Genomic DNA, 25962 nt, shown 5'->3' with positions numbered 1-25962 from the left:
TCAAGAAAGGATAAAGCGGCATTTATCGTATTCAGCCCCGCTGAATGGGTCAGGCCAGCCGTGCCAGCGGGGGCTCCCCTCACTGCATCCCCCTCCCCGCCGCCACGGCCTCCTACGCCTTCCCTTCCCCTCCCGCTCCCCCAAAACTCGGAGGCAGAAGCAGCAAAGGGCAACCGGGTTTACAGCGGCTCCTCGAGTGGGTAATGCTCTCTTTGTCCCGGGTGATCTGTTAGAAACCTTTGTTGGCAAAATAGGTGCAACTGGAGAGCAACGTGGCACACGCGCTCGCCTTCCGCGGCAGTGGCTGCTGCAGGAGTGAGGTGGCAACTCAAAGCCTCCTCCCTCGCTTCCGCACCGAACCAAAATGCAACGTCATCGCCCTGCAACGTCAGAAAGGCACAGCTAGGCAACTGTCAGCCACCCGGCTCCTAAATCCATCCGCAGACCTCTACCATAGAAGATGCCCAGATATGACATAAATGGTCCCAATCCCAAGTTGGGGACGTTTCAGAAAGGTTGGAAATTCAGATGTCCTAAACAGCCTGGCCCTTCGCTCAACTAGAAAATCCATGCCGTTGCATGTAGCTCTTTAGACTACCATCCTCGAATGATTTTAAGTGACTAGGAATCTCAACAGCAAAGTGCCAAATGTAGTTTTACTACAAGTATCTTCACCAGATGCAACAGGTTATTTCTCACTGCACGTAGCCCTGTCCTAAGATCAAATCTGTATTCGGAGCACACATATTTTTACATCAAAGCAAAACATACTGTTCCTAAAAAGCCTGCTTCCCACACCTCTGTCACGATTGAGAGAGGCTTGGGGGTCCACTGTTCAATTTGCTGGGAGGGGTTGAGAGGAGGGCACTGGCTTTGCTGAGGTCCACCAAACCACACGATGAACGCCACCTTCCACAGCTTTTACAGTCCACCTCTAGACAAACATCTAAATCCACTGCTTTAAGGCGTTCACGGAAGAAAATGTAAAAGACATGTACCCAGAAGCCCTGGAGAAGACCCAGAGCAGCTTCTAAGTGGACTGGATGGCTCCATGAACAGGGGACTAAATCACTGTCCTCCAAAAGACTCAACGCTCCCTAAGTTGAACTTATTTTTATGTTTTCAAATCTCTCCTGTTAAAAGCAGCTTCTGCCTCCTAGAAGAACTTTACGGTTTGCACTTACTTTTGCATTTAATAAGCTAATATAATTTAAATATGTGCTGTGTTTGGACAAAAACTGTTGACTTCTGTACTAGACTTGCAATGTTTTTGGTGCTATGAACTGAAACACCTAACATCATGCCCCAAAGTTTGCGGGCTTTTCAGTAGTGTGATTTTTTAAAAATTCTACTGTAATTTTTTTAAAAGCATTTAGATACAAGTTCCTCAAATTCCTGCTTCTGCTAGCATGAGAAATCCTACATTATCTAAGCCAAATATTTAACTGTTCACTGTCCATCCACAGCTCTGTTGGTTCCTGTCTCTTTTAACCCCTCCAAGTACCCAAATCTCTTTAGTAACCTTTCCAGGCAACTGGAAAGCAGGATTCATTAGTAACTTTAAGCAATATAATGTACTAGAGAGATTTTAACTGGCAAAATGACTTTCCTTAACCTTTCTTCAGTGCGCTGTGCTAATTTAGAGTAACTATTATAATTTCCACACCTTTACCTACGCTATCCCTTACAGAAACACTCCTCCAGTTTGCTGAATACCCACACATCCACCATGCTGACCTTTTGCAGAGCAAAACCAGGCCTATGTGTGAAATGTAATTTTCCTATAAGGTACAAAATTATGAACTCTCAAAAAGCAGGTCCAAGGATGCAACAAGTTTTTCTGTAAAACAAGAGCAAGAGAGAAGGAATCTGCCACAACCTGCTCTTCACGGGACTTAAAACAAGAATCGCCATTTCAGACCACCAGCACTGAATGGACTTGGGCAATCGAAGAAGAATATGGAGTTTTTTGGAGTTTTTTAATTTGTGTCTGACACAACCAGCTCCAACTGGGCTAAGGAATGTGGTGAGCAAAAGCCATACCCAAATGACTCCGACCTGAGTCAGGGTGGCAAATATTTATGTCCACAAGCATAGGAGAACAAGTTCACTACTCAGAAACGATCGTTCCTCCTTACAGCAAGGTGGGGAAGGAGGCAAGCTGGGGGCTGAGTGCTCAGATATGCCAGGAGAGAACTGGAAGGCACTGGCACAGTCTGGGGATACGTGCCCAGTTGGCAATCCAAGTTGTACCTATTTGTTGAGGAGAACTAGAAGTTTTGACATGAAAAGGCCCATCAGCTTAGAAGATTTCCAAAAAATACATTATTTTAAAATTTACACACGTATATGCACATATATATTGCACATGTAACATCAGCCCACTGTGACTGCTCTCAACCTGCCAATGCCCAAGCAAGGCACACGAGCTGACGATGGGGCTACAAGCAGAATGGTACTTCAGAAACCTTAAAGTAACTGTGCAATTTCTTAATTGGGAAAAACATTATCTATTAGTTTGCACCCATGATTAGTCAGATGTGATGGAAGCACCCACCCCAGGAGTTTCTGAGGTCAATGGCAATCATCTCAGCCCACTGAATGGCCTACAGAACAGCCCCCAAAATGATTTACAACGATGATGTAGGTCTGCTTGTGAATTTGAAATGTGGTGTTGATGAGGGACTGATTTTTTTTTTCTTATTTCTTAAGGAAAAAGCCTTCTCAAATGTACTTAATAAAAAGTTAATGAGGAACAACAAGGTTGAAAATGAGCATTAGCAAGGAACAAATACCATGTGTCTGGGTTTGCATGCATCTCTTAAAGAGATGCGGTGCATGTTTCATGCAAGGATTCAGACCATGACATAAACAGTAGGAGGTTGTCAGTCACAGATAGTATCCATATTTACAAGACACTAAAGAAAACACTTGCAAAAATATCCTACACAAATATTCATAGATGGAGTAACCTGGACAAGTATAAATTACACTCCGGCATTTGACAAATTTTCAAAGTTTTTTTTCTTGAGTCGTTGCACTTTGTTCTTTAGAGACAGGAGCACCTTTTTCTAGTAACTTGATCCTCCTTTTTGACTTGAATTCCCTTCAGGCAAGCAATGAGCAAATTAGCTGTCTACGCAAAGAGTAAAAACAGCATTGATGAATAGGGGGGAAAACCCCACAGATTTTACTCATTTTCATTTGTTTGGCAGCTTTTTACAGCTGAAATGAAGGAAACCTCTCCTCCTGCACAACGAAGCACTTCTTAATGGGGTTCAGAAAACTCCGCTATTATGGGTAAGTTGTGCGATATTTCTGGAGCCATGCATCTATGCGCCGAATGAAATATTAAGAAGAAAGCAATTCATTGTATGGGAAGCAAACAACTTTCTGCTGCCAGCAACAGAAGTTTACTTTGAGCACTTGGAAGCAAATACCCTGCAGAAAAGTATCTGGTTAAACAGAAAAACATCCTGCTTTAACCAAGAATGGTAAAAAGCTTAAACAGTTGCGTTTGTTTTTTTTTTTCTAACCTAAAAGCCAGCATGATGACCCTACCACTTCTTGGGAAAAGCTGTTTTTCAATCATTCTCTCGTTTTGTTCAAATATAGGTGAAAACCTATATTTGAAACCTATTCTCTCCAACCTCAGCTGGAGAGCTGGCCCTCCCAGCTATGGGTCCCACCAGTTGCGTTCTCCATGAGAAGTCAACCGCATACAGCTGAGACACAGGTAAATCCACCGTTGGAGTCAGTCGGTCTTACTCCCTTGCAAAGCAGGAGCACAAGAAGCATCAGGAGAAGCACAGGACTGCCATGGGGAAAATATGCCCAACTAATACCCCAAATGGCCAAGAGGTCAACTTCTGTAAATCTTTCTAGCTCCTTAACAACTGGCTCTATCTTTGTGTTTATCCAGCTCCTAAGACACTTGACTCTTGGACTGAGCACAAGCAGCTATAAGAGGCTCAAAGCAAAGATCAGAAGCATATTACGTATAAACTAAGGGACGCATTACCTGTAGAAACAGCTTATTCCAGCGGAGCATTTAAGTAGGCTTCCTTCCCTAAACACAGCTAAATTGCCCTGGGCCCTGCCTGCATGCCTGCTCCAGAGATGATGCTGTAGATTTCATGTTGTGCAACAGAAAATATGCGCCAAAACTGACACTGTCCAAACCATTCAAAATTAGGTTCTTCTATCGAAAAAAAGTAAAAAAAAAAAAAAAAAAAATTCATTGTTGGGCAAGACAAACCAAAATACTTGGGATTGTTGAACCAAACTAAAGCATTTTATCTGGGGCCAATTCAAGACCAACCGATGCTGGCCCAAGCTGCAGTGTGCCCTGCAGGAACTATAATTCAGACACTGTTTGCCCCTCTTTTGCAGGGCTGAATCCCGTATGTCACAGGAGTCTCATAATCATAATGAACGGGAGAGAGTTAGTCTAGCTGTGGCTCAGGCAAGTCAGGATTCACGACCTACCAAGTCCACACAAGATATTCCCAATTGGAAGTTCCCATGTGGTTTGTGTCAAGTGAAAAAGTTCTTGCTGATAATGCAATGTATTTTCTTCTACTCCTGTCACCCATTAAGTAGTATCAAAACCAATAAATGATTATTTTCCCTGTTCCTAGTCCATCAGTAACATCTGACAATGAAAACCAACACATGATTGAAGGAAAACTAACATTAAATTTCACTTTGCGTGCCATGGCGGCACCACATACTCTGTTTCCCCACATAAGGTGGTCACTTTGCAACTGCAAAAGGCAGAATTAAAAGGGATGACAATAAAATGCCCCCATCTCATCTAGCTTTCCTCTTTTGACAGTAGCAACATCTCAGCTGCCATTGCTGATGCTTCACAAAACACCCACCATCTCACACAACCTTATAAAGATCCACTTGCTGCAGCCACTACTCCAGCAAACCATAGACACTGAACCCTCTTGGCTGGGCAGTTAGAGAAAAGATATCTGGCTTTGAACTTAAGGCACAAATTAATTATTTCTTCGTACTTAAAACAAGAGGAAGACAATTTTGATTTGTTATGGAAGGTTAATCCAAAAATCCTTCTGAGGCAGCCTGGTGGTTCCCAATGCAGGACCCAGCTACAGAAAGGAGGGCAGAGAAGACGGCTGGCCACGTCCACCTAGAAGAACCATTTCCACAAGGTGTCTTTGAGGTTCAATGGAAATTAGATACCTGTGTGGTGGCCTAAATTACTGGGCAGACAGGGGCAGAATGACAGGGACTTGGGCATCTTCCAGTACCTGGGCTCCATACGAACAGGGCAGGAGTTGGACCCAAAACACTTACGCTCCTCTTTTCTAAGCATGTGTTCGAAATATTTGCAATCACAACTGAATGGATGGTATTTGGACCGCACCGTGAGTTTCCTCCCCTCACCCTGCCCTAGCGCTGCCTGGGATGCTCAGAAGAAGCCTGCTTTGCTCTCCAAACACAAACCCCTATGTTACCAGGCATGTAAGCAACTCAGGAAAAACCACCTTAATTACAAAATATGCAACCCTCTGTCAGACCTTTTAAAGGAAGGGTGTAGACAGATTTAATAATGTTTTTCTTATGCTGTCCCCACTGCTCCTTGCTGCCCGGTGCCCTAAATCCACTGCTCTTGTTCTTCCAGCAAAAGCTGGTCGCTCTGGAGGGCCCGTGACAATAGCGGGAGGCTGCTCCTCGGGAAGGAGGCGCAGAAGCCAAAAGGAGATAAGTAGATTTGACAGAGCCAAGCTCACACAAAATTTTCTTCCACTTGACTGTCCCTCTCCAACACAAAAGGCAAATCTGCTCTGATGAGGTGGCGCTTAAAAAAGGCCACAATGGGAAAAACAAACCTGAAGTCTGGCTTTAGAGCGAAGGCGCGGTGGCGTTGGCTCCGGCGGCCAGCGGGCAGGCATGCTGCGTGCGCGGCTCCCACTGCCCTCCGCTCGGCACGGCGAGCAGGACAGGGAACATCAGAAAACGTCTCCCACCGCCCTTCCTGCGGCTCACGTGGGCAGCATCTGGTAGAGCGTGGCACCAGAGGCAGAAGGCACCCGTGGGTGTCATTCTGCACCAACCAAAGCACAACCACTAGCAGTAGCTAGGCTAAACTTTGCTGGGGCTCATCTACACAAACGGGTTAGAAAGCCCCAATTTGGGTAAGACACAGCAGCGGTTGCTGGAGAAGAGGGCTGCTCACTCTGCCCAGACTTCCCTTGCTCTACACAGCTGGGAGGGATCAAGCCGTGGCCGCCGTAGTGCTCAGGTCATTAATTCCCCTTCTGCTACAGACACTTCCCCCCAAAAAGTGGAATCTACTTTCCCACCTCCGCTAACAGCCCTTGGGTGCGGGGAGGTGGGCTGGCACCACGGGCAGGTTGGGGTACAAGCCCTGCACATCCGGGCAGCCGGCATGAATCCAGCCCCTGCGGCAAAGCCTGAAAACTCAAGAGGGCTTGGAGAGCCCTTTGGTGAAATAACGGTGACGGGGAGGTGGTCTCGACCCTGCTCCTCGTGGTCGGGCACTGGCCAGCAGGCTCAGCACCGAAGCCGAGCTCCTTCCACGGTACAGCCCAGGGGCACGCAGGCACCGACAGCTCTCTCGGACGCTTCAGTCCTACCAAGTTAGCACATCCCCTTTGGCTCCAGCTTAATATATTCATGTCACTGCTAATGTCTTTGGTTTCCTACGACTTTCTCTCACAGCTTCTGGTGTTCTGCTGTTTGTCTTACAGTGCAGTTACAGGTTACGGTGGTTTTTTTTTTCCAAATTAAAACAAACAAACAACAAACCCAAATGCAAATCATCCAGGAACAAGCAGATGTCAGAGGATCCAAAACATGCAGTGAAGGTGAAAGCAAAGTCAGAGCAATGCTGGACACTTAAAAGCTTCCCCTGAATATCACCTACAGGTGTATATGTACTTTATTTTCACCTCCATCTTCCATCACTACATATTCCTACACATCAGCCACCTTGAATAGGCAAACTGATGGGAGGAAAGGGAAAAAATTCTGGTGCACTCCAGAATTTCAGTATTATTTATGCCACTACATCTAGTGGCATCAAGTTTGGGAAACCACTGCGAGAGGGAAGAAGGATGGGAAGGAGGTAACTCGGCCATTTCCAGTTCATCTCTCTTTGACTCCATTCCTTTGCAATAAGAGTGCTTAACCAAAATCCCACAGAAAGCTCAAAGCAAAGCTGGGTCACAGCAAAAAGCCATCCAGTGTCTTAAAAAAAAAATAAACCAAATTCAAACATCCTTCAAAAAGCAAGCCAAAAAAGATTTCTGGTGTTTCTTTTTCAATTCACACCATTTGTCATTATCCCCAATAGCAACAGTAGTAGAAATGGATAGAAAGACAAAAACTACGTGTTTTTAGTAACGTGATGTACTTTAAATGACATGAATGAGTAACCAAGGAAGTTAAAGAAAACCTCAGGTTCTGGCAGGCTAAAAACCACAGGCATCAGCCTCCCCTAGGCAGGTATATGAATTGAAGAATAATCTTGCTTTTCTACTGAAGCAACCTCATCCTTGTTGAAAGGGCTGAGGACCTTGTCTCACCCCTCCCACCCACCAGTGATGGAAGAGGACTCTCATCTCCCCAGCTCACCACTAGATCTGTCTCCTCCTGGGACAGCCTGGCAGTGCCTACAAACTCACTGGCTTCACCTTCAAAATGGTTCTGCCAAATATCCCATTGCTCAGATGGTACCCTCTCAGCTGAGGTTACCAAGGAATATATTTCTACTGCGTACCCCTTGCCCCAGCGTTCAAGACGTGCTTCTCAACTGATGTGCCGGGACACACCACGCACACGCAGACAGTCAACGCTGCTCCTGGTGAAACACCAGCAACGTCCCCGTGCCCTTCCTGCACATGCAATATCAACTAGAAGGGTTTTATAGGCACCACTTGCCACACTAAGGAAAAGACTGACTGTTCTGAGCATCCTGTAAATGCTGGGAAAAGAGAAGAATGGAAAGGAAATGGAAGGAGCAACCTGGAAAGGAGAAGGGAAAAACAGGAGACCTTGGCTCAAAGGAGAGAGTTGACCACACTCTTAGCCCTGCTTTCATCTATAGAAGATGTTTGCTTTTATAAATCTCGGAAAAAATGTGGTGTGTGAGCTAAGTTGGCCCCTAGGCAGATTTAACTTGGGTGACCTGAACTTACTCAGCAGATCACCATAGGTCTCTCTGACCTTGGCAGTGACATAAGAATCGTATTTTCTCATGGCTGAATTACTCTGGAATAATTCTGCCAATGTATTAGGCATAAATAGCCTTTTATTTAGCACTGGGCAAATATGTTCTCTCTTTCTGCCTCTCATGTCCCCGGACAAAATCTATTTATTGGGATAAGGAAAACCCCACCCTTCATTAAGGTCTGGGTACACATCTTGAGGGCCAGACAGAAGCTTGGCTGCTTCACGCTCATGCCAGTGGATTTTCAGACATTGCCTTCAGAAAGATGCATTTTGGAGTTAACTGGTAAGATCTGTTGCTTTTGATTGGAGTGGTCAGCCTGCATATTTGCAGATTAATATACAAGTATCTTTAGACACAAAGGAGGGGGAATATACAGATCGATAGCGGGAAGGTTCAGCTTTGATCGCCAAAACAGAAAACACGATCCTTGCTGTACATCTACGTGTAAGTGAGGAGCAGCTCCACTAAAACCAGCCAAGTTGCGCTGAGATAAGCAAAAAAAAAAAAAAAAAAAAACAAACCCAAAAATCCCATCTCGATCTTGCAGAAAATTGACCAGTTTGGAAGGAAGAGGTAAACAGTGTGTTCTTGGACAAGAGTCAGCACAGTTTGGATGATGCAGACCTTTCCGTTCAAGAATTGCACTGGTTTTTGCGTCTGGTCACTTGAGGTCACACCACAGAGCTCCGAGGCTCTGCAGAAGCCCTGCACGCTTCCTCCCCATGACAGAGGTGGCTAAAGTGGCTATTAAAATCAGTTGTTGTTCTGATGCTACCTGCTTCTTAATTGCTAAAGAAATGGGGACTGAAACCACACAAAAGGCTTTCTGGCACTGGATAAAGAAGTATCGGTTTTTGGGGTCAGAATAACATCCCTTAAAAATATGAATCAGAGTGGTCCTTTCATGCTTCATCTTGATATAGGCAGGCAAAATATTAGCAGGCTATTTTGATGGAGACCAGCATGGTTTTGTAATATATATATACAGACACACACTCAGACATGCATAAAAAGGAAAGGAAATACTTGCAAACCCGTATTCAAATTATCTTGTGACAGTCAAATAAATCCTAGTAAATACTATTTCCAGTTTTCACCATCACTCTGAATAAGAGTCTCTTCTAATAAACTCATCGCATATTGAGCGAAATGGAAACACAATTTTCCAGCTGTTTGTGAACCGCTTGCTTCATCCATACACAACTTCTGCTGTATGGCTGACCACTTACAACCTGGAGGCAAGTGTTTCAGTCTTAAGACTGGGCCACCAAGGCTTCTCAGGCAGAAAAAGAAGTCTCCGGTCACACACTTGCACTCTCTCCCATCGCAGTGTCGGAGCAATAATCACCGATGCCAAAACCAGTGATTCTCTTGAGACTGGAAAACGCTTTCACAAATATCTGCCAATTATCTGAACAGTCGCCAACAATGCCAGCCTCTGAACCATTGCTAATCACACTGCCGTTTTCTATGCAAAGCAACTTTGAATTTTGTCATTGATTTTAACTGCCTGACCAACTTCACCTGCAATTCGTGGTTTAGGTGGACGAGAAGGCAAGATGGAGATTTTCATCTACAATCACTGGTTGAAATTCAAAGTTCAGCTAAAAAGCATTCTTACCTACACCATATTTAACAGCTTCTGTGGAAAAGATTTTGACGCAACAACCATATTGACAACGGATGTGATCTCAGCAGTGACCTGAACAAGGAAAATAGACTTGGAGAGAGCAATACGCTCTTGCCTGTAAGACCACATGGAAGCTCTCCCTTATGCTCACCTCTCACCAGCCCAGAAGGCTTTCTGCACGTCCGAGGTTGCACATAAACCTCATGCAAGAGCATGCAAGGAGAGGCTCAGGCTGGCAGGTGCTGTATGTGTTAGCTCAAAGACGACACGAGTTTCTGCACCCCACGGCACAGAGAGAGATATAAATAAGGAGGTTGAAGTCTCAAAGCAGCCAACAATCATGCCGGAAAGCCCAACTTTCCGAGGCGCTGCAGGGATCTTTGCAGGTTAGGACTCCAGTGGGGCAAGGAGAACAGCCTGCAAGGAAGAATCTGCCGGGACACCCCTGGAAGCACCTCACTCAGCTCCCTTCCCCGCCTTTACCCTGGAGAGCCATCCCTCAAGATCCCAGATAAGGCACACTGACAAGATGCTGAATGAAAGCCCGCACTGTTGCTGCCGGTAACCTGCCCTCCCTCTGCGCCTGCAAACCTCCAGCACTCGAAACCCAGCACCATCCCCAACCTTTGCACTCACAGCTTCCCAAGGAAGCAAGCCCTGAATTTAACGTTTCTGGGGCACAGTGGGGTCACGGCGCACAATCCGGAGATATTTTTCAGGACGGCATCCGAAGGGGACTTGCTCATTTCGACATGAAAACAGAAGTTTGATATTCTGCATAAAAATTATTACCCCCCCCCCTCCACCTCATATGCTAGTGAAGATTGCTGCAAATATGACTACAAAATGAAGCGGACAAATGAGCCTTTTTGAATGTATATTAGTGCACTTAAATGGACTGAACGTGCATTTTGTTAGTTTGGAGTGGAACTAGGTTTAACTCTGGTTTTACATTTAAAAGCAGCCAAGGATGGTGCGTGGAGAGGAGTCCCAATGGCTACCATGCCAGCGAAGGACCCCGTGCCCAAACACCACAACAAAGCGAAGCCCTGAGTCGTCTGAACGTGCCCATTCCTACCACATCAACTCAGCAACAGGTTTCATTTCCAGGCTTTGCTCGCAGCGCCTTTCATCTCATGAAAAACCTCAGTGCTGTTCAGTTGAAAGCTGGCCAAAGCGTTGACCCCAAGCTTCACAAGCCCCATCCGTCAGGTTTTATATTTAAGCCCCCAGCTCCCAGAGTCACGTGAAAATCTTCCTCTAAAAACACACATACACCGATGAAGTACGCAACCTCCTGATGGCAGGGAAAGCTTGGAACCCGGCCTCCCGAGAGCGAGGCATGGGAATACAAACACTTCCCCCCTCCATGAGTAATATTAAAATACAAGTATCTCTTTTTCTATGCACGTCAAGATTTTGTAACGCTTCAGCTCACCAATACAGGTTAGCAAAGACGACTGCTTTCAGGAGATGCTCAGGCCAGCGTGCTCAGGAGCTGCAGAGGACACAGCCTCACCCACACACGCAACGCCCGAGCCCACTCCCCGCATCTTCTACAAAACACTACAAACGCTACACTACAAAACACTTTATTCTGCTTCTCCACGCAGAGCAAAAACTTCCTTCCTAAAGAAACGGCAAGTTTTAGCACAGATTCATCCCTCCTTACTCCAAGCATTGAAGTCAGGCTGCCAAGCTAAGTGTCTGAGCGAGGCGATTAGTCCTCCCCGAGTCCCTCCGCAGTGAATGGGAAGAAAGGGAAACTCTCCGGAGGGAAATTCAGAGTTGAGATGACTACAAGAATATGCACGCTATTAGCTTTGAATACTGCACAGAACAGTAAAAACTTACAAGCAGCGAGGCTATCGCGAGGAAACGATGGCTAACGAAGGCTGACTATGCCCACCGCTGTTTCCAAACAAGATCTAGGCTTCAGGGCCCCTTCTAAAATTACTCAGGATGGAAAGGCTGAATTTAGCTCCCATCCATCACCTTATCATGAGGATACAACCTCATGGTGCCTTCCTGCCACTGAGAATCTGGGAAAATGCAAAATTCTACCTCTTATCATCAAATCAGAATTAATTTCTTCTTCCTATTTTGCCTTACTTGGGGGAGGGGGGGAAGCCCCCCTTGATAGATAGCTAAATTTATGTCTTACCAAACTGAATGTAAATGCAAGAAACAGGAAGCTTTTACTTGGAAACTGGAATTTCAAGCACTCGGGGCAAACAATGAACCAGAGAGATAAAGATGCAATGGCAATGGTAGGGGACAGACCTGCCAAGCTTCCTGCCCACGCTGACTCAAGAGCATGTGTCCTACCACGATACGGACCGGCCACACCGCTTGCTTTTATTTTGGTAATTGGTATTTGTTCCTGTGAAAACCCCTATAAAAACAAGTCAGAAGACTGGACAATAGTAGACCCGCCATCTCTTATAGCCAGATCTTTTACTTAACACTTTAGCAAAAGATGTAATCAGCGGATCTTTGTCCATTTATACAATTCTCTCTGCTGCGACGAGGATTGTATTACACTCTCCAGCACCCGCCAGATCAGAGCATCCAGCCTTCCCCACCACTTCAAGAGATTGATCTGATACTTGAAAGCACATTTGCTATTATCTGCTCCAGCCCTTTGGAAATGACATTACACAGATACGGGGGGCAGGCAAATATTGCCACTCTTTTATTATTCCTGCTGTTCCCTCGCCTGTAATATCGGAGAAGTTCCCAGGTCAATGGGATTACTTTATCTTCCTCCCCCTTCCTTTATCTCCTCCCTCACCCCACAGGTATCCGTGTCCAAATGGGACTCTTCGGCAGGGGGTTTGCTTGACCCGGGTCACTTGACGGTCAAGCTTTTCACCGCTTGCTAATGCATAGCTTCCCTCCAGCCCTCCAAAGCTTCCCCCCAGCGCCCCGCAGCCCTCCCAAGCCCGGGGGGTCCGGGGCAGCCCCTCCCCACGCACCCCTCTCCTGACCATGGCTGCAGATGGAGAAGGCAAATGCTCCTTGGTGAAGCTGCAGAAGCAAAAATCCTCCCCGTATGGGAACTGGAACATGTTTTGTGGTTTTAAATAAACAAAGCAAAAGGAGAGGCTCCTGAAAAAATCAGCTCAGCAGAGACTTTATTCCCGCACTAAACTTGAAGGATGGGAGGCTTAACTAGTTAGGAGCAACTCGGACTATATTTTTGCCTACCAGAACGAAGATCGATTTTTATTTAGATTGATTTTAAGATTTACATGCGAGAAATGGTTACAATTGGATCAAATATATACTAAAACAAATTGTTGACTCCCATGAAAGCCAATAAAACCAAAACAAATTTCACAGATCTCATCTACCAGCATTGGAGATTTGTTTTATTTCATTATTTTGTATACATTTACGGAGCAGAAATTTGCTTAACTCTTTTCCACTTTTCTTTTACTGAAACAATAAGACTCTCTGCAGAATATTTTGTACTTGAATATTATCGCCAGGATAGCATATGGCAAACTAGCAGCAGGCAGTTTATCTTCATCCTCTTTGTAAGCTAAAATTAGCACAATGCTTTTGCAACAGTGTAGGATGTATTCAGACCAGTACGATATACCTAATACAACTTCAGATCCCTCCCTGGCTAACCTCCAATATTCCAAGTAAATTGATTATTAATTTTAATTGAGTATTAATATGTTTAGTATCAAGTTGGCATTTATCAACTTAAGAGGCACTTCTAAGTTTAATGCTGTCGTTTCACCTACACGAACTGCAACAGTAAATAAAATTTGTGTATTAATAACACAGAATTTCAATTCGTTTGTCTGAGGCAATTCTAATTTATATTAAAACATTATATATGGAAGGCCATGCTGCAAAATTGCGTATTTGTGCAAACTCTGCTTTTCAGTGATATGATATAATTAATTGTGGGGAAGAGCTGATACACCCATGTTACAACTTACACGCTCCTCCTGCTGCAGCCTGCATTCCTGCAGACTGTTAGCTGGTTACTTTATTGGGATTAAATTCAACCAAGTCACCAACTTCACTGGGATTAAATTCAACCAAGTTACCAACTTTACACTTCCCGACGATGTGGCTACGCCAGCCCTCTCTGCTCGCCAGCCTGCTGTTCAACCTGGTAAATTATGGCCACCTCAGGGGTTTTTTAGCTGGATTAAATCTGCGGTGAGACACTAATGTTAGCACTGCTCGCTAATTTGTTTCTTGTAGCTGTAACGCCAAGGAACTTAGCACAACGCTCTTTCTAAAGGAAATACGAAAGGTCCTGAAAAAGCCCTGTACTTCACAAGGGCGGTTGTTTTACCACCTTTCTTGCCAGGTTGAATAAATGAATAAAAATGCATAATAGTGGGAGGCAGTCACATCCAAGCATGTATACGACCGAACACACACACAAACTACAAATATTTATATACGGACATCCAAAGATTTTGTGGCTCAGTCTGCTCGCCAACTGACAAAACAGCCCCTGCTTTACCTACAGCCCATCACAAAACCTCAACACAGGACCAAGTCTGTCTGATACCAATGTATATACTGATACACCAATACCGATACTGAAATAATATCACCACGATTCTTGCTTTTACACAGCCAGCCTCACACCGTATTTGCATGGGTTATTCCAGATAGATACAGAAAAAAAGAAAATGGGCAGAATCCTGCACCAAAGCATCTCCTAGGGCATCCTCATTGCCACAGCCAGGGACAGGAGAGGATAAATAGGAGATGCTTTACGGGGAAGGGAGGAGGAGTATGGCATGAGCGTAATGTTTCAACCCCACTTGGTTGCCTCTTTCACCCCCCTGCAATTTGCCCGCGTCTTATCCCCTACTCTTTAGCGAGAGGCTGCTACAGCCTGTTACAGTGCCCTGGAAGAAACTTAAACACAATTTTAAATCATGACGCTTTACTTCAAGCGGTTCAGTTAATACTGACCGCATTATCTCCTCCCGCTGCTTTACGAAGGCAGTGGATGCAGAAGTGCATGTGCTGTCGCCCAGGGCCCCAGGCAGGAGCACCCCGGCGGGGCTTCTCCCGCAGCGCTGTGCCGGGGAGGGAGCAGACCCTCTTGGCGTGGCAACGAGAGCAACAAAAGGTTCTCCACCCTACAGGCCTTGCTTCCGTGACCTTCACTTGCTGACCAGACAGAGCTAAGATATGCCTTCTTCTTAAGTCCATCGGGACGCTACAGACTCCAGAATATTTTTAGCATGCATCCATATGACACTAACTGCTATTCAGAGAGCTGGGGGAAGATTAAGAATCAGTTAGGTTACATCCACCCCCTTTAGCTCTTTTCTGAGGACATAACTGGTGCCTCTTAGTAGGTCTTCTCCTACCCTTCTGCAAAAGATGAATTTACAGCCCTGAGACGACACACAGTATCAGCATTGCAAGGGCCACCGCTCTCCTGTGGCACAGGATCAGCCATGGAAAAACAAAGTTGAAAAGGCTGTCCCTACTGTATTTTTATTTACTTATATGATGGTTCTTCTTTCTGACACCTCCACATTATGCTTCTGCAAAAAGCAACCACAAAAAAACTGCCTGCAAGCTCTGCGTGAGATTTTCAATGCTCATGAGGAAGACAATAAAAAATAAAATATATAAATATATATATATATATGTCATCCGTGGCTATTAAACGCCAGAGATACCTCCTGGTGATGAGGAAGTTCCCAAGCCACAGAGTGCCGGAGGGCTCTGCAGAGACAGCGCTTGCCCTGATGTGACACTTCTCCCACGGCACGTCACGGGCCCGGCCAGGCTCTCCCGTGTCCTTTCCCACCTCCCAAACCCTACCAGCGAAAACTCAAGCGTGCCAAAGGCAAGATGTAAAGGCTACAAGGAGGAGGCATTATGGCTAAAGAGACAAGCCAGAGAGCTAGAAGGTTTTACCACCCGCAGCCTCATTCAAGGACCTGCCAGAAGAGCGTCCGGCGTTTGCTTAGTCACAGCCCTGCGATCCCCCACCAGCTCGGGGAGAAGAGACATCGGGCCTCTCCATCTGGGATTTCGCATGGCACCGGCTACTGGGTCACCAGGCCAGCGAGAAGAGGTCCCCGATGAATTATACGGTGACAGGTGGCTCCGCCGCAAGCCGCAGGGGCTGCCCCCATCACCCAGAGAAGGTCCCCATCTCATTCATGAATTTAAATAAAAAAATAAAAAAAAATAAAAGCCCCTGTGCATCAACGTGCTTAGAAAAAAATTATGTCAGCATCTTACAGCATTGATCCTATTAATTAATCCCTTAAAGAATGCCCCCTTGCCCACAAACATATAATGTAATGCCGGCTTAATCTTACCTAAAAAAAATACGATGCAGTAAGATTACTAGTCTGACTCTGCTAACTGTTACAGCACTGCTTAATCCTGTATTTCAGTCCTTTAACAAGCTCCTGCGATGCTGTACGGAGTTTATCAGAGCAGTTGCCAAGACAAGAAGGACTTATGTTTTAAACAATATAATTCCACGGTCTTTTGTGCTCTTTACACGTTATTTTTATACAATGACTTTCATCCCGGAAGATCACAAAGCCTATTGCCTGTTCCTGTTTCCACTGAAGTCTTCCTTTCAGGTTTCATATTGGAGCAGGATTAGAAATGAAATATATATATAAAAATATATATATATATAAATATATATATATATATATTAAAAAAAAAAATATATATATAAAAAAAAAATATATATATATATAAGAGGGGGTTATAGCAGCAAGATCTGCTGGGGCAGGATGCTCATCCCTCCCGTCCCCCAAATGCAGCTGGGATGGGTGACACCGAAGCTGGCCCCCTCCTCTCAAAAAAACTGCAAGGGAACTCACCTGGGACCCTGCCCAAAAAAGCAGGTGCAAGCAAGACCTACCAAAGTATCATCCCTCCATCCCTGCAAGAACTTTGTCTTCATCCCCAGGCCACCCCCCCACCAGCACGGCCACGCTCCGCCAACACGCACCCGCAGCCACGCATTTCCCCATCTTCGCTGGTTACAGACATACTAAGCTTCCCATGGAACAGCAGAAGAAAGCTCTGCTCCCTCCCTGTAATTATCAAATCAGCCCGAAAATGAGGAAGAATTGAGAATCCTCATTATAGCACATCGTAAAACACGGCGAGGTCTCGCGCTCGCTGGATGTTATTGGCGCAGCCTGCCAACAAAACTTTACAAAGAGTGCAGGAATTCATGTTTGCAGAGATATTAAAGTCATAAAAGGGGAAATTTGTATTTTATTTTCCCACAGCCTAAATGAAGGTGAACCAAGGAAATTTGGCAAAGAGCGCTAGTCAGATGCCATTTCCCACAGCAGCGTGGTATTTTCCTCTGGGAATAAAACATTTTCCTTCAACTACTGTTTATAACTCTTATCAGTTCAACAGCAATAGAGCCATCAAGTCCAATATCTTGTGGAAAAAAGTCAAGGTCAACAAGTACTTGCATTTTCGTTTATCTTTAGCTGCAATTGCTACTGACATTCAATTGGGTAATAAACATGAGGACTGTCAAATGCTCTCAGCAAACAGGTGATCCAAAAGCTATCAGAGAGAAAGAGGCTACCGCCAGGTAATCAAACAATTCTGTTGCAACAATTATGATTTGAGTGCATTCATTTACAGAAGCAATCACCTGTCAAATTTGAATGAATAGCGTCAAACCATTCCCACCCCCGGGGTAATAAGGGCGAGAAAATACAAACTATGTCTACTTTCTTCCCAACAAAAGCATGCCAGGGTTAGCAAGAGCCATCAAAAAACAGGGTAAATAAAAAATCCAGTATCGTATTTCCGGAATGGAATTAAAAAAAATTATTTTAACATAAAAACCAGAGGAGATGGGTCCAAGTAGCTCGATCTCGTGTCGGTCTCTCCCAGGAGCAATAATGGATGTTTTGGAAACCCGTACAGAAAGGGGGGTTACACAGCGGCGGCTGTGCCACGGCTCTGACAATCAGCACTTGGGCAGCTTCCTGAGCCAGCGGCTGCATCTGGACCAAGGTTTTTAATAGCTACAGAAGGACCTATTTTTCCACGAATTGGTCTAATCTCTTTTTGTCCCCTGCTGACCTCCACAGCACACTGTAGCAATAAATTTAACCCAGCACGTGAAGCACTTGTGTTTGTTTTAAACCTGCTAACGCTCTGGAAAGCTCCTGTGCCATGAGACTCGGTGAACACCCACCCTTAGTCCTTGCATTATGGGACAAGCACCCGCTTTCTCCATACACAACTCGTTTTTTTAAAGCCTTTTCTTCCAACCTTAGTAATCTTCCCCCCCCCCCCCAGCATTTCGCGTGAGAGGTAGGAAAATGGTTTACGCCAAGCAGCCCGATGGCACACCCTCGTGCACCGCTAGCCCAGAAACAATGCGCGCTTACAGGTTTACACTCATTGCGACAAAACGTTTCTCCAAAGTGGAGGCCACCTCAGGAACACGACTTTGCTTCTGTAACCTCTGATTTAAAGAGGTCAATGGCACACACCTGAATGTCACACTCTGCCTGCATCAGATAGCAAAAGACTCAGCTGAGGCCACCAAGACCTGGAGAGGCAAATGGGGATCGGGCTGGTGCCTTCAAGATGGGAAGCATATGGACCATAGGGGAAGTTCATTGGCTTCAATGAGCCACCGCAACCTAAAGGAGCGTGCCCAGGGGCAAAAAAACCCCACCAGAATAAAGCAACAATTTTTCTAAATCAAATCATGTCAGTGATCTTCAAAATACAAGACTCGGGTACTGCTAAAAAGGGGTATCTTGGACACTGAAAACTTCAAACCTGTTTCTACAACTACTTGCAACCAAACCTCTCTCTGCTCCATCCAAGGAGGAAAGCAAGATGCCCTTAGGTCCTACACCTGAGTTGTTAGGTAACAGCCCAAGATGTGATTTATCAATGTGGTATTTTCCACCGCTGTTCCCTGCTTGGCATATTCAGGGTCTTGTCCTCAGTAACACACCCGATGCTGTGCAGACACACTTTGGGGCCTGCAAAAGCCCTGCCCTGCTGACGGGATGCCCCGTTCTGGGTCAGGGCTATGTTCTTACATACATGTCTACGCATACATAGACTCGTGCACAGCCACACAAATGTTTAATGGGCTAGACGTTTCTAAGTTTAAAAAAACTTGCCAAGAAAAGGGGGGGGGAGGGGGAATTCCAGCACCTAAATTTTGCTCCTTGATTACAAACGGGCCGAGAAGTCGGGAATATTTGCATTCCATAGGCACTTTAAAGGTAAACAGTTCCCAAAGTCTTCTTCCCTCCTTTCGCTCTGCCAACGATGGCAACAGCTTCAGCCCGAGGGATCTGCCTCTTGACGTGATCGCCTCTCTGCTCCCTCCCGGCTGGAAGCTTTTCCTAAGCAAAGACTGAAAGTCGCATTAAACCGTGCTGAAATGGTTGTGCTGGTTTTGAACTGCTTATTATCTCTGGGGGCTGACCTGAAAAACAAGTTGGTACTTAGACGGAGAAATTCAAGTTTCCCCTGAAAGGCAAATGGGAGGAACGAAGGTTTTTTACAAGGACAAGAATTCGTTTATGACTGTGTTACCCACAATTTAGGTGAAACAAGCAACATTTATAAGTATTTAAGTTAGCTTTGCCAAATCAAAAGGAAAAACGCCTGGTAATAACAGACGTTCGGAGCTAATGCGAACGATTAAAATACATCCTGACACCGGGAATAGATTGATGCTCGAATCATGACAGACACCCGCTTCCAAGTGAGGACTCTCTCCATGCACCATACTGGAAGCGTAACCCTGCCTAGCTGAGGCACAGAGGCTTAACGCTGCCGAAATCTAACTTTAACAGCTGAATCAGGCTGATGAGACAAAAAAAAAAAAAAAAACAAACCCCAAACCAGAAGGAGGAAAAAAACAGTTTCACGCCCTCCGGCTTTAGAGCAGAATGATAAATTGACATCGTGTTGTTATGAGCATAATTCTCAACTACTCAATCACTGTTAAAAAATAAAACATGATTCTGGGGAGATAAAAATAATTAATGCTGGTGCTGCTGAAGAATATGCACCTACACGAAGAGTTTCAAATAATACAGGGTTGTTTTAAATCTCGTATCTCGCGTCAAAGGACGAGGGCACAGGTGCTCACGCTGATTTAAAGCAAACCGAGCGCTGATGGAAAGGCAAGAAAAGAAAAGGGGATGGCAGAGCCTCGGCACGAAAACTGATACCGCTCCGTTTCCAAACAAGCCTATTACGCTTAAATCGGGATTCACAATACATAAAGCACCAGAAAAAATACCGGGAGCAGCCCCTGTTGACTAATGCCCTGTCTTTTCCAATCGAGGGTCACATCCAGTCTAACCGATCACATGATAATGGCATCAGAAAAGGTCAATCAAAGACAAGCCGAAGCTTCCACTGCCTGGCTGACCTTCGGAGCTTGTGACAAATTGCTATCAGTCAATGTCAACTAATGACAGCGGCTCTTTGGCTAATCAATTGTTCTAAAAATGATCAAGAAAACTACTCGCAGGACAGCTCATTTTCACATCAATGCCTGTGAAGTATGAAAAGCTCATTTTTTTTGAGTTTTTAATAAGCTCATAAGTAAAGCAGTTACTTGGTAACAGGGGTCACCTTAGTGAAAAGACAGAACCTTTGTCTGCCTTTTACATACTCTTTTATTACCATATTATGGTAAAAATATGCCATGCCATTACTATGCCAGAGGGCTACATAATAAAGTAGGTAATACTTCATACTTTTTTTTTTTTTTTTTTTTTTTTTGAGATAAATACTTCTGTGGTTTAGGGGCCTCTGTTTGGATGTAATTGTTGATATACTCGCTGCGTATTTAAATGCAAAGCGATCACCACCGGCACGCAGGTGACGTGCCCGCTCATTACTCACCCAAACTTCACGTGACAGAGCCCGTAGCGAAAGCCACGCTGCAAAATCCAGCGGCGCTGCCGGGAAGTTAAGGTCTAACAGCAGCTATTTTGTTCTTAAACCCACCCATCCCATGCAAGCGCAACTTATTCCGACTATTTCCGACAGAAATTCACGTTCGGTAGGAAAACCGCATGCTCCGAAAGCCCCAAAGCCCTGCAAAAGCAAACAGACATTTCCGCCCTGGAAGGATTTTGCATGTAAAAGCCAACGTGGAAATGCACACAGGCTTGGGCTGTGGGACATATATCACACGGTTCTCCCCATATAGCACAGGGGTGGCTGTGGACTGGAGATCTGTCCATCCCGTCATCATACCCGCCTCTCCCAGCATCATCTTGGGCCACTTCTCAAAGCCTCACAGCCGGGCCACGCTCAAATCCACATCCATGCATTAAATATTACCAAAACAACAAATCCACGCTCGTCTAAGGCTCGAGAAGTGCTTTGCTTTTCCATAAGGAGAGCTTTAGGCAAAGTACATAGCAAGGCATCGCACACAAGAAGCCTCTTGAGAAGACGCCGTGTTGAGTGGGAACAAGGAGTCATCGTTCAAGCACAGCACGGCTTTTTCCTTGGGTTTACCTCTTTACTTGGGTGACTCCCACCCACAGCACCTGTACTGCCAAAAAGGATTTACCCCAAGGAAAACACCCCTCGCCAACCCAATCGCCCCCAAAGCAATCCCCCGCCTCGCCACAGAGAATTTGGCTAAACAAAAACATTAAAACTTTTGTTTTCATCGGAGAAACTGCAAAGTGACAGCAGTTTCAGGTTACACCCTAAACCTGCCTTGCTATGGTAGTTTTTCGAATTAAAATATCTTCAGCGGCCTCAGCCACTCTCGAGCCGTCCATAGGCAAGAAAGAAAGGAGGCAGGGCAACACTTAAGCTCAGCCATAATTGGAAGTATGTGAAAAATGAAGTGTCAGTTCGGTCAATAAAGGGCAAAGGTGAAGGGGAACTGCAGCCCAAACTCGGTGCGAAATGTGCTCATTAAGACACCCAATCCGCGGGCTCCTGCCCACCTATCCCATTAGTCATCGGCCATCTGACCGCTTCAAATGCCTTGCCTCCCCGCTCTTATTACTTTTCTTCTCCCATGTTAAAAAAAAAAAAAAAGAAAAAAAAAGAAAAAAAAAAAAAAAAAAAAGGCGAGCCGGCATATAAATCCTTGCTCCGTCATCTGGAACATAATGTGGCCCTTCTCTCCCCCTCCGCCCGGCTCTGCCGCCTGCCTTCGCAGCCTCCAAACAACCGCCCTGAGATTCCCGGCAATAATAAACGCGATTGCCTTTTTGCCTATAGGTTGCCCAAACTCCTACAAAAGCCTGAAAAAAAAAACCCACTGCAGCCATTGATACATTTTTATAAAGAAATATCACCGCTTTATACTCCCGGCTTGAAAGAACAACAATTATTTGGAGGTTAAAAAAATGTTTTGGACCCAGGCTGAGGCTTGCACAAAAAAAATGGGAAAGGGCCAATATGCACAAATAGGAGACACTGATAGATTTGTTTTCTTTTTCTTTTAAGCCGTGTAGAAGAGCTAAACATGGGAATTAAGAGCCCCACTCTGGATTAAAAGTGACTGTACCAGGGCTTTGTTTAGCATCCTCCTGGCCTGACTGCTTGAAAACCAAACAAAACGGATCTGTTAATACCCCAAACAGGAATCTTTTAAAGTTAGAATATGCAGTAAGATAAAATAGTGTTGCCATGAGCTCAGCATCACCTGCCTGTACCTAAGAACTTGCTTCTCCTTTTTTTTAATAGAATTTAGCAAGTTATTTCTCCACTGTGTAAATTCAAATCTCTTTGCACCGTTTGGAGACAGACCTCCAAAGGCCATTCACGTAAGTTCAGAGCAATGGCAAAACAGCCCACGAAACTTTTTCATAATATTATTCTGCATTCCTGTACGATAACTATCCCCTATGACGACACAATACCGGGCCTTTATAAGGGGTTGTGTCAACGTGCTATGCAATAACATATCCTGCTGTTCAGTGGCAGGACACCCCAGAACAGCTCCCTTGCAGTTAAATATGGATTTCTACAATAGATCAGGAGCAGCTGGGAGTCATTACTATTTACTAAGTAAATAAATTTACATGTTAAAAAAGACTTTAAAATGTTTACAGGAAAGAGCATCTCTCTCCTGTTTTCAAAGGTAATCATTCAATGCGTGTTGTGCCCAGGAACTTAAAGAGGTTAAAAATGCATTTTGTGGGGATTAAAAGCAGTGAGGAATCAGGTGAAGAAGAAAAATTTCCAAAAGGTCCAAAAATAGACCTTAACATAGTCTGGGTTAAGGACTAAGGGAGAAAACTCTTGCTAAGGGGCTTCAGCTTTCCAGCCTGTGTGCCTCTGAAAATGCAAAGCTCCCGCTCACATCCTTGCGATACCTTCAGCCAGGCTGGAAGCCCGGCCCAGAAGGTGCTTTTACCCACTCCAAGAGGGGAAGTAGGTTGTGGGAACAACCTAAAAATAGACAGTTTTAGAGGGTTATATTTCTGGTGATTAGATTTGGTTTTTTTTAAATGGCAAACGTGCTCGTGACAGATGGAACCAAAAGGAACTTTTACAAACTCCTAAAAATAGGGAAGCCCATAATATACTGAATATATGTCACGCAACGCGTGCATCTTGCGTTAACTCCTGTGCTCGCAAGCATGAACGTGCGAGTCCCCAGCCTTTCGCTGCCACCCGGCTGCTGCGGCAGTGCCATGCCGGCTGCTTCGGCTGCCAAGAAAAGCATCCGGCAGAGGCCAAAGCGTGAGTTTGACCACAGCGTAGCCGCTCCTCACATCAGGCCACAGAAGAAAAGCCTCCAAATCACGGCATTTTGAACTTAAATGTAGTTGGGGAGAGGCAGGGTATTTGCTCTCTTCTTCTTCTCTTCCCTTTTGGTCATTCAGGATCATGGTTTTTGACTTCTTCCCCATGCAGGAAGCCTAAAACCACGCATTTTTTTAATACAAGGTGCATACGCAGGCATCGGTGTGCTTAAACAACTGGGATTCCCCCATAACCTCAGCCTTCAGAGGGCTTTGAGCAAACAAAACATAAAGCAAGGCTCAGCCAGACCACTGCTACCCTTTCCGCATCCCCAGTCCTCAAAAAAGCCCGCCACTTCCATAGGTGGCAAGTGGCCTGAAGGCAAGTCTCAGTAATGGAGGCCCTCTGGACAGGGTCTCCTTTCCAAAAATCCTTTCCCAAACTTGACCTGAGAGCTCCGGTTAGCAAATTCCCGCTCTTTTGCTCTTTCCTAAAGTTTTAATGCAATGAGCCTTCTTCATGAAATGCATCTATCAAGTGCTGGCAGCAATTCCAGCCTCAATAAACCTTACTCTACAGTTCGGGTAAAAGTTTCAGAACGGGCTAAAGCATCATTGATGAGTCTTTCTGGGGATATTTAATAGGACTCAAGCTCTAAAGTCACTTTCGAAAAGCCTTCCAGACCGAGGTTATAGCATGCACCTTGCTAGGAGCAGACCAGGACGGCTATGATGAAACGTCAGACACAACTGGCACTCCGGACTAATAAAATGCCACATTTAGGAGAAAACACAGCCTCAAAATCTTAAAAAGTACAGCAGGAACTGAGAAGCTCGATTTCCAAAGCGCCCAAGAGGTTTAGGAGCATGCTGGCAAGCCTCCCCGCAGATGTTTTTCCACGCACATACACACGTAAACGCGCGCACATCCGTCTAAGAAGAGAACAGTCCTGAGTGCAAAAACCCCCTCCAAACACCATGTTGTAGTTCAAAGCCTATTTTTGCAGCAGCTTTTTCACCCTTAACAAACCCAGGGATTTAAAGTTTGCTCCAAAAGCAAGGGGCTCTAATGAACATATTGACACCACTTCAACTATAGCATTGTGAACAGCACCACTAGAATATATACGTATACATACTTGAAAGAAAAAAGGCCCCCTGAATTTATGTTGCATATCATTTTCCAGTAAAAGTCAGAGGTCAGAAGGTTACCAGTTTCTGCCTCAGCTCTGCAACAGTTTACTATTCCAGGCCCCATTTTTACTAGGCTACACTTGCGATGAAGTCAGCAACTTTTCTTTAAACAATAAAGTGTCTCAAATACTTAAAATTCTATAAAGAGATGTTATTCACCATGTACGTTAGGTCCATGCGTATAAAAAATTAAAATATACTGGTTTAGTTTAAAAACTAATCTTGTTAAATGCAGACTTTGCAATGCTAATCAGTACTGCTCAACCTTTTTTTGGAAACACAATTCCTTTGTTGTCTAACAGCACTTGAATGAAACATGATCATAAAACCAGATTTAAAAGTATATACCTATTGTGAGTTCAGAGTCAACTTCAATAACGCACTCCCTTTTACATTCAGATTAAGGATCCTTTTTAAATTTTAATTGCATTAAATTAACACTAAATCCACTGCAGTCGGTCTCTTCAGAAAAAGTACGAAGCACTTAAACAGCTTCTCAGGAAAACCCAGAACTTCAGGTTTTTAGCCTTTGGAGCTTCTGAGACAGCGCTAATTATTTGTAGTACGTCCCACTTCAATTGCACCAAGCTCGTTTCATACTCGTCCTGCTAAATCAGTTACTCTGTTTGGCTTGGCACTCAAACAAAACATTTTTGCATTCAAGTAAATTGGAATTGAGTAAAAAAAAGTAAATAAAAGCACCGCTCAGGATTTCGTAAAATGGGCCAGCTAACATCTCTTCTTCATACGCAGCAAAGTTTCGATGGCATCTTTGAAATATTAGCATGCATTTCTGCAATCTTAATTACATTTGCTTTTGAAGATTTCATCTTTTAACCCATTTGAATGAAGGGAAAAAAACCCCAAAACCCTTCTCATTGCTTATTTTTATTAAGCAGACTGCAAATTTGGTACATATGTTGCTCTAACATGTGCCTGCTGGCAGGGTCGAAGAAATAAAGATGCCAATCCTTTTACTAGGAGGAGATGGAAAAAAAGTGACCAAAAAAAGGAAGCTCGACCTTTCTCAGCACCAACTCCCTCGTACCCGAGCACATTTCAAGATCGGGAAGAGAGCACCCGGTCCCCGAGCGCATCGGCGACCGCTCGCCAGCTAGGAAAGCACAAGGGCTCCGTTCCTACCTTGCTCACTGCTGTTGTCCCCGCTGTGCGATGTGTGTCCCCCGCTG

The 25962-nt window shown here is 44.9% G+C and overlaps 1 protein-coding gene across 5 annotated transcripts in view; it reads right to left on the bottom strand.

The window, feature by feature from the left end:
- MEIS1 (Meis homeobox 1) overlaps window positions 1-25962 on the bottom strand; it is a 110377-nt gene that overhangs the window by 56708 nt on the left and 27707 nt on the right. For all 5 annotated transcript variants that reach the window (XM_075496858.1, XM_075496855.1, XM_075496859.1 and 2 more), the window contains one exon: window positions 25916-25962. This exon is cut by the window's right edge and continues 65 nt beyond it. In XM_075496858.1, the coding sequence (XP_075352973.1) occupies window positions 25916-25962 (47 nt within the window). The remainder of the gene's footprint in view (window positions 1-25915) is intronic.

Source organism: Mycteria americana, chromosome 3 (genome assembly GCF_035582795.1).
Source record: "Mycteria americana isolate JAX WOST 10 ecotype Jacksonville Zoo and Gardens chromosome 3, USCA_MyAme_1.0, whole genome shotgun sequence".
Classification (NCBI taxonomy): domain Eukaryota; kingdom Metazoa; phylum Chordata; class Aves; order Ciconiiformes; family Ciconiidae; genus Mycteria; species Mycteria americana.
This window is presented reverse-complemented; position numbering and strand designations above follow the sequence as displayed.